Source organism: Leptopilina heterotoma, unplaced genomic scaffold (genome assembly GCF_015476425.1).
Source record: "Leptopilina heterotoma isolate Lh14 unplaced genomic scaffold, ASM1547642v1 Lhet_115, whole genome shotgun sequence".
NCBI classification, from domain to species: Eukaryota; Metazoa; Arthropoda; class Insecta; order Hymenoptera; family Figitidae; genus Leptopilina; species Leptopilina heterotoma.
Window position 1 is genome coordinate 1,314,482 of NW_025110834.1, and position 9,701 is coordinate 1,324,182.

The 9,701-nt window shown below is 30.5% G+C and overlaps 1 protein-coding gene across 1 annotated transcript; it reads left to right on the forward strand.

Annotated features, from left to right (window-relative positions):
- Positions 1-1,018: 1,018 nt before the first annotated feature.
- LOC122509276 lies at positions 1,019-3,115 on the forward strand. The gene is made up of 5 exons (XM_043623215.1): positions 1,019-1,081; positions 1,176-1,785; positions 1,869-1,948; positions 2,116-2,332; positions 2,615-3,115. Exons 1-5 carry the CDS (start codon positions 1,019-1,021, stop codon positions 2,743-2,745), a joined length of 1,101 nt encoding a protein of 366 aa, XP_043479150.1. The 3' UTR covers positions 2,746-3,115.
- Positions 3,116-9,701: the final 6,586 nt, after the last annotated feature.

The window sequence follows — 9,701 nt, forward strand, 5'->3', positions numbered from 1 at the left end:
ATTGTTGACAAATTAAAAAAATTACAAAAAAGGAAAACTTTTACAATTTTTTCAAATCTGGGGTACCAAACCACCCCAGTTTTTCGTTAGTCTATAAAAAAATCATATTTTAGTTCTAGGGTTAATAAAAACTCGTACTTTCATTAAAATTCCATTTACAATCGTGCGGCATTAAAACTGAGCGCTACAACGCTATGCGAGGATTTACGTTTTATTTTTTTTCTCAAAAACTACTGGCTGTCCCAAGATGAAAATTTCAGGACAAGTTCAACACATTTATGGCTACAAATGGTAAAAAAATGATCAAAATTGAAGGTAGCATATTTTTTCTATGGCTTTTCAAAAAATGAAATTAATTTTTTAAACAAAAAATTTAAATAATTTTTTTAATTTTAATTTTTTAAATAAAAGTATATTTCAATACGAACAATTTAAGAGGTCATAAACTAAAATCCGTTAAGAACAAGCAGAGATATATATTTTTCAAAAAAAAAGTACAAAAAAATTAAAAATCCAATATGTCCGCCAATTTTTAAAATTTTTTAAAATCGCTTAAGGATTTTATTTATTACCACCAGAGGATATAATCTACCCAATTTCAACCGAATCCCAAAACCTAATAAAATTTTTTGTGTTGAACTGACGTGGAATACACCAATATAAAATAATGATTTTATCTCTCAGTCATCTTTAATTATTAGAAAACATGAAGAAATCGGTCACTCCGAGCCTTTGACTGGGAGCAATCGATTTCTTTATGTTTTATAACAATATATTCAAATTAATATAGTTAATTAATTAATAATTAATTAATTAATTTTTTTATTTAATAGCAGAAAAAAAGGAAAAAGATAGAGGCGCTGAGTTACAAACATTAATATCAAAGAAGAAAAATGAACTGCTTTTAAAATCTAATAATATAGAAATAGATAAATCAGTATCAAGAATAAAAGAAAATATTCCTTCTAAAAATTAAAGACCTACATCTCCTACTTCTCCTCTTGCAAGGAAAATGAAAATGGAAAAACCAATATCAAAAGAGAAAGAGAATACACCTCCAAACAGTCCTAAACCAGTTATTGTATCTGATGTTATAATCAAAAAAGGATCAGGAGCGGAAAATATTGATATTCTACAAAAAAAATTCGACATCTCTTTCTCTCACTACAATTCAGAAACCAAGTAGTTCTGTTTCAAAAATAAAAGGAATACAGAAGGAAGATTATAAGAATCATTTACAAGCAACAAATTCTGAACCACTTTTTGATCTTAAAAGTGATAAACCGATTTATTCTAATAATTTCAAAACGAATGAAATGACAAGGATTGTAAATTTTAATTCTTCTGAAATAAATAAACTTACATCTCATTCACTGTCTGAAAATAATAATGAATCAGGTGCTACTTCTGCTTCAATATCAGGAGTAGGAAATATTACCATCGAACATTCAGAGGTTGATAATTTTAATCTCATGAGCAAGTTAAATGTTCTTTCTAATAATTCAATGGCAGATATTAATAGTACAACTATCGTCATAGACCAAGTTTTACCTGTAATCTCTGCATCAAATTTATTGCGTGATTCAGGCCCAATAACCAGTATTTGCATAAATTTTGAGTGTCAATCTCGATTATTAAAAGCAGAAGAGACGATTTCAAATTTAACCAGATTGTTAAATCAACAATTCAACATTGTTGATGAACAACGAATTGAACTGAGATACGAAAAGGAGAGAAATTCTGAACTGCAGTTAAAAATGGAGAACAGTTTCGACGAATTTCAAGGTATGTTTTTATATATTATTTATTCATAATATCAAATGTTTCTTTTTTCTAAACTACATTCATGCAACTGTTATTTATTTTAGCAAGAATTTTAGACTCCAAAGAAAACTCTCGATTATCGTCGCATCCTCCTATTGGATTTATCCGTTCTTCCGACGATCACGTAAATTTCTTATATTTCGGAGTGCTTAGTAAAATAAAAATTAGAAAAATTGCGAAATCGATCGTGAAAATACCAATTATTTCTAATAGTCTATTTACTAAACACTATCGATTATAATTATAATTCATCATAATTTTTTCCAAATATTCATAATATATTTTTTTTAGATTCATCTTGGTGGAGGCGTGTGGCTGCCTAGATATAAATACAATGAAGCAAACGTTTTAGATTCGACTTCCTTGTTTGTAAAATTATTATGTGACATGCTCTTTACACAAGAAGAATTATTAAACTCAACCGTTACAGGAAAACTGATCAATAGACAAAAAGTTTCTCAGAAAGAAATTCAAAAATTGGATCCGACAAGAGTTTTAGCCATAAAAGGTATGTCAATTATTCAATACTAGTTATTAATTATAATAATAGCAGACCTCGGATATTATTACTTTTTCGACTATTTTCAAAAAATCCAACTTTTTCGGCTTATTTTTAGAAATTGCGACTTATCAACATCATAATGAAATGAAAAGTTTTTAATCAACTTTTTACTAAAGAAAGTTTTTTTATTTTATGTGTTAGTTTTTTGTTTCAGTAAAAGAAAAAATAGTTTTTCAAACTAAATTTAAATTTAAATGTTAAAATATTTTAAAATTGTTATCTTTCTAGATATAACAAGATATTGGTTAGAAGCATTGAAGTGTTCAGCTGAAGTTGTTGATGAAGAGGTCGCGAAGGTGAAACCATATATTTCGGCCAAAATTGCAGAATTGCACAGAGCTCCAGGTTCAAGTATGTGAAAATCTAATAATTTCTTCGGGTAAGCGTACCATTGACCGAGGTTAAGTTATTTGTGAATACAATATTAATATATAATTTTTTTAATTTGTAACACTTATTAAGCCAAAGTCTTTGTACCCAATACAATTGGAAGGAAGGAGAGAGGAATACTTTATACATTTCTCAACCCAAATAATTTGTTGAGCGCCAGTCCCTTCTAAGGACATTTTCTTATAAAAAGAAAATTAGAGAATTAACAAAATTAAGTATAATTTTAAGGAAACAAGACCATTGATTTCCCAAAATTTAGAATTCAAAAATTAATAGCGAAAACAAGTACCTAGATTCCCGAGAAACAAGACCATTGATTCTCAAACAATCGTCACTTAAAACAAACAAATTTTAAAAGAATTTTAGTCAAATTATAAACTAAATTAAGTACCTAGATTACAGAAAAATAAGACCATTAATTTTCTGATAATCGTCACTTCTAAAGAAAACGAAATTTTAATCAAAACAACCTTAAAATTGACTAAAATCCAAATTCAAATACAAAATTGAATTCACAAAATTTCGAAACAAGAGCAAAAGCCAGAGAAAAAGGCGCAAAAGAGAAATTACAAAATGTAAACTAAATTTTAATAACTTGAGGAACACTCGAAATTTTGAATAAAGCGTCTGATTCGATCAAAGGCAGGATCCAAAGAGAACGATGATAACGATGATTGCCGGCTCGTACCCTGCTGGTCCTTCTTCGCTTCTCCCCACCGGTAGCCCTTCAGAATCTTGTATTGTTACGCCGGAAAAAGGAGCGTAACCACTGGAAAATCCATAGGCCAATTTCAGCTTTAAGAACAGCTGTCGGCATCCCAATTTCGGTATCTTGACTCGTGTCTTTCTCGTCATCAACTGTTTCAGGGAATTAGTTCCTAATTTGTGGCTACTCTGATTCAAAACTAAATAAAACAACTAAATAAACCAAATAACCAAAATACAAAAATCAGAGCGGGCCTTTAGCAACGATTAATTCGGGCCTGATTGACAAGAGGTTTTCACTACGAAGAAAATTTGACGAGAAAATTCTCCCTTATTTGTTTCATAAATAATACTCCTGAATGATATTAAATATTCCGGAATAATAATAAAGTTAATAAATCTCAGGGTATTATTATTATTTATAACAATTCTCGGGTTAGGTACAAGAAAAAGGTAACAATTTCAAAATTATTTCAAGCTAAGTTGGGTGACTTAGTAGTTTCCGGTAGGTAGGGGAAAGCGAAAACGGGGAGAACATAGCGAGAGCGGCAAGTCTCGAAGAGTCATTTCTTAGGAGAAATGGGGAAATTCTCCTTGATTCGTACGAAGAAAGGGGGAAATTGTCAACGACGAGAGGGGAACTCTGCTTGCAGGTTGACCGACGAACGTCGTTTTCGATGATTTCAAATACTAGAAATATTCAGAGAATACGAAAAACAAAAATTTGCAAAAGCGAAACGATAGATAATATTTATATTATCAAATTAATGTTTAGGCCATAAACTAGTTTTAATTTTTAAGCTTTGTTTTAGTTATTATTATTGTTAAAAAAAATGATTGTTTGTAATTAAAATTTATGCAAACTTAATATGAAAATCAGTTAATATTTTTATGGAAAATTTGTAACGTCACATAGTATTATTTTATTTATTTTAATTTACCTTGTTATTAAATATTATTTTGTTACAATATACTTACTTACGAAGGTTTAAATTTGGCCTAGTTAATGACTATACCTTTTCCATATTTGGTCCTAATAATTTCCCTACTAGTAGATTATTGTTTTGATATAAAGATGGCGCTTTCCGCCTAGTAATGTTCTTAAATAAAATAATAAGGTACCCGGACTCCATCCGGCGAGCGAATTCCGTAGCAAATAAAAATCATATCATTACAAGTTTAAATTAAAAGGAAATTTTAAAATAAAAGGGTGGTAAGTATTAATAAATACAAACCTTTTAATGATCTCTACACCTGTAAGACCAGAAGAAACATTATCCGTAACGTTGCTCACAGACTTTCTTTTGCGAATATGCTCTAGGAGAAAAGACATTTCTTTAACATAATGAAATTTTTTTCTAGAAGAAGAGGCACTTCCACTTCTACTTTCTGCTTTAGACAATCTCTTTTTTCTCAAGAACTTCTCTCTTAATTCCTCCCACTTCTTTTGAGCGGTTGCAGCTAAAATATTTAATATTTTTATTTTTATTACATAAATTAAAGTAATTTTTTTAAATTTAAATATTTTCGTTACTTACGGTGCATTTTTAGAATTAGAGAAATTTCTTCCCACGCCGCCTCCTTCATTCCCTTGTCCTTATTTTCTTTTGAACTTTTCTGATAAATGCAAGGATAATCTCTCACAAGCTCGATTAACATCAAGTCAGTATTATCATCCAAGCAATCAAGAAAAATATCTTCGTCGGATTCGGCATTGTTTTCTGGATTCATGTTTTCTAAAATAAAATAAATAAAAAATATAAAATAAATTTTCTTTGTATTTGTATGGCAGATTTTTTCTCTTTTCAGTGTGTCCAGCTACATTGAAAACCTTGAAAAGTACTTGAATTTTATGACAAAACCTTGAAAAATTAAAATTCATAAAAGTGAGATTTATTTTCTTGATGTTTTAAATTGAATTCTCGTCAATATTTCAATTATCTTTATAAATATAAAAATTCTTTATAAATAAATAACAATAATCTTCGACAAAGTTCAATTATTTTGTGGAATTTTAATAAAATTCATTGCAAAATTTAATAATTTTAATATAAATAATAGAATTCATCACAAGAATTCAAATACTTTTAAAAATTTTAATAAAAATCATGGCAAATTTTCAAATTATTTTAAAAAAATGTTCTTTCTTCAATGGTTTTCAATATTCTATTATTTTAATAAAATTTCACGAAACAATTTAATTATTAAACAAAAGTTTTTAAAATATTCTTCACAAACTTTTAATTATTTAAAAAAAAATTTTCTACATTTATTTAATTATTTAAAATAGAATTTGCATACATTTTTTCGCAAAAATAAATTGTTTCAAAATTTGGCATTAAATTCTTCGAAGTAATTCAATTATTTTCAAAAGTAATAAAATTTAATTTTATTTTCAAAAATTTTAATAAACCTCATTGCAAAATTTCAATGTATTTTCAAAAATTTTTCTTAATTTAATAATTTGTGTATCAATTATTTTTAATCGAAATTTCCAAATGAATTCAATTATTTAAAAACAATTTTGATTGATGTTTCTTAAATCTTTCAAATTTTATCAACTTCATTATTTCAATATTTATTTTACTTTAATAGAAGTGAAGAACTAAAATATACTACAAATGACATTTGTTTGGAATTAAAATGATTCAAAATTAAACGATGTTTGTAAACATTTTAATATCCTCTAATTATATTTTTGTTACAAGGTTACTACAATAACTTTTAGTAATTGAAATTATATTTGAAATTTACATAGAATTTTGATAAAATTTATTTGTCTAATGTATATATATATATATATATATATATATATATATATATATATGGATTTAAACTATTTCATATAATAATTATATTTTAAACAATATTTAAATAAACAATTAAAAAATAAAAGAAAAAAACAAAGAAATTATATCAAAATTTTATGTAAATTTCAAATATAATTTCAATTATCAAAAGTTGTTATTATTAATTATATTAATTATTATTATATTATTATTAATAATTTTTAAAATACTCACCGATTATTATTTCCTTTGAAGTAAATCGCGAATTAAAATCACATTTATCTTTATAAACTTTCTTCTTATAATAAGTGTGATCCGATGCCATGCGTGGAGGTTAAATTTGTGAGGTTCGCTGCAATTCCAGCATCCTTTCCGACAGTTGCGCCGTAGCCATTGGAGGACTTCCTCGGTTACTTCGCTAGGTCGTGATACTTTGATGTCGAGGAGTGAGGGAATCTTCTTACTGGGCGGGGTTGATGACGTGGATGGTGGTGTTCTTGATTGAAATGGGTTGTTGTCGGGTACGTTGAATGGTTTAGATGGTGTAGGTGACCAGGGGTTAGGTTTGTTTGAATATTTCCAAGGGGCATGGTGATCGATTGGGCATTTCTTATTATGGCAATAGGTGGGGTCTCTTGATGGAGATTGTCGCTTTTGCGTTTTGCTGGGGAACGCGTGTGGGGCAAATAGTCCGGAGAACTAGGTCGATAGGTCGGAGTACTGGGGCGTTTAGGGCGTGATGAAACAGCTGGTGTTCTTTGAGAGCGACTAGAGCCATAAATATTTTTCCTTAAAATAGGATGATGGTCTTCTTGATGAGGAAGTTGTGAAAGTGTGGAAGTTGAGTTTGGGGTGGGGGTAACGGGGGAAGGTGATGAGCGTAGGTTTGGGTCAGAAGTGGGGCTTGGTAACGAGGGGTGGGTCGTGTCAGGTGTGTTTGACAGAGACAGTATTTCGTCACGTTCGTCGTCTGAAATGTCCAGGTGAAGGGCAGGTGAAGTGGTTGGGTCGTGATCGTCTTGGGGCATGTTCGGGAGATTGGTCATCTGGGCACCATCATTTTCCTCGTTTGCTGGCACTGCTTTAACTTCGATTCTCTTCGAGTTGAGGAAATTCTGGCTTTCAGCTGCGAAGGCTTGGGAAAGTGCAGAGTTCAACCCTGGGAAGAGGCGATCTATGTTAGACAGGATGCTACGGAAGGGCTTTAAAAACTTCCAACTAGGTTGGTCCACATTCCGCAGTTCATCTTCCAAGGTCCAGGGTTCGTCCCCGGCAAGGGCTCGTAGTAACTTTTCAGCAGCTCTTGTAACTCTTCTATCTTCAAGAGGAGCTCGCGGTTCTCCTCTTTCCGATCTTTTAGGATCTTTCCCGCTTCCTGGAACTTGTTGACCAGTTCGGCTTGTTCAGTCCCCATTTTTATGATGACGTCATTTAGTTGTCTCCCTTTCTCCTGTTGTTGGAGGGCTATTTGGGTTAGTCTAGTTACCTCGTTGTAGTATTGGAGGATGTACAATGCTACAATGGGGTTATCGTTGGAGGGCTCGGGGTGACTTTCCACGTGGGAATCGAAAGGAAACTCAGGACTTCGTAAAAGCTCCGCTTCCTCCTCTGGTTGCAGATCCTCTAGGTTGCCGACATCTCCTTGGGTGTCCTCGACATCCAGGAACTCCCAGTCACCAGGGTGAAGTTCGGACGATCCTTCCATTGCTATATCGAACTACTGTAGGTAAAAAAAAAATTTAAATAATAAAGGAGTTTTACTTGTCCGATTTTGAACTTGGACATTCCACAGGACAGATGACGTAACTTCATAACAGCAGTAGACGGACTTAACAAACTTCCAAACGAGACAGACAAAACTCTCAGATAACTGAGACAATAGGAGATCTTAGGTAAGTATTTTATTTTCAGGTGACGTAAAGGAGAATTATTTTAATTACAGGTAAGTAATTTTATTTTCAGGTAGTTAACTTTTATTTTCAGGTAACGTAAGTTTTATTTTCAGGTAACGTAAGGGATTATTGAATAGGCAGGCTCACTCGACACTTAGGTAGGGTTTTATATCTTGTACATGAAATTTTCCGAGCTTATTGAGAGATAAATCAAACAATTGCACAACACAGAGTGACAAAACTTTGGTAACTTTGTAAGGTCCAACAAACTTAGGGTTTAGTTTAGACGAGACATTTTTAAACTTGGAAGACAAAATACGACAGCGAGTAAGGACTAAATCTCCTATAACATAATTTACGGGACGGTGACGTTTGTTGTAGTATTGGGATTGTTTCAGGAATGCTTTATCTAGGTTGTCGATTATCCAATCATTCATAATCTGTAGTTTTTGCATTCTTTCTCGCCAGGAAGAGGGATCTTGTGGATAAATTATTATTTTTTTTTTTTTTTGCTTAGGGACTTTTGGGAAATCTGCCTACAGATACCTTGGATTCCGCACTCCAAGGTTATGTGGGGTTGGTATGATAAAACAAAAGGAAATATAAAAAAAGAAAAAAAATATATATATAGTAAATTTAATAAACTGTCGGTTTCGGGAATCTACCAAAGTTTAGAAAAGCAGGTGACGTTTTCAAGGTATCGTGGTGGGCTGTATTATAGGCAAATCTAAACTCGCTTAAATACTTATCCCAATTTCTATGGTCTTCGTCTAAAAAGGAAATTATCATAGTTTTCAGGACACGATTCACTCGCTCAACCGGGTTGGATTGTGGGTGATAAGGTGGAGTGGTGGAATGATATATTCCGAATTCTTTGGCTAGAGAACGAATAACATTATTAATAAATTCAGTTCCATTGTCAGTCAGCAGTACTTTAGGGGTTCCCCAACGATTAATTTTCAGTAAACCATTTCCCAAAAAAAAATTATAAAATTTTAATAAAATTAATCTTTACAAAAAAATCAATTTTTAATCGATAATTCAAAAAAAATATTTTAATTTTCAACCAATCAAAATTTGCAAAAAAAAAAATAAATTTTCAACAATTAATTTCTCTTTCAAAACCAAAAAAAATTATAAAATTTTAACACTATTAATTTTTACCAAAAAAAAATTTTAATCGATAAAAAAAATTTAAATTTTTAACAAATTAAAATTAAAAAAAATAAATTTTCAATAATTAATTTCTCTTTACAAAAGAAAATTTTATTAAGGTTTTTAATTTAAAGGGGAATATTAATTTTCTTTCGTTCTGCACTTCAAGGTAACCGTTAAGAACGAAATTTCGAGAAGCGGAGATAATTAAAATATAGTGGGTGACTCATATTGGGTGACACATAGGTAGAAAATATAAACACTAAATTTAATTAGCGAATTTTTCGATTTTATCGAAAACGGCAAAATAAAATATATGATCCAATAATCAAAATTAAAATTCAAATACGATAAGAATGAATACTCTTATTTATTACACAAAAC

What these genes read in the sequence shown, in the direction of transcription:
- LOC122509276 (XM_043623215.1), top strand. Translation starts at nt 1,019, where the DNA reads ATGGAAAAACCAATATCAAAAGAGAAAGAGAATACACCTCCAAACAGT. An exon ending in ACAGTCCTAAACCAGTTATT is followed by an intron (nt 1,082 to 1,175) that starts GTATCTGATGTT and finishes ACTACAATTCAG; the next exon opens with AAACCAAGTAGTTCTGTTTC. An exon ending in CAGTTTCGACGAATTTCAAG is followed by an intron (nt 1,786 to 1,868) that starts GTATGTTTTTAT and finishes TATTTATTTTAG; the next exon opens with CAAGAATTTTAGACTCCAAA.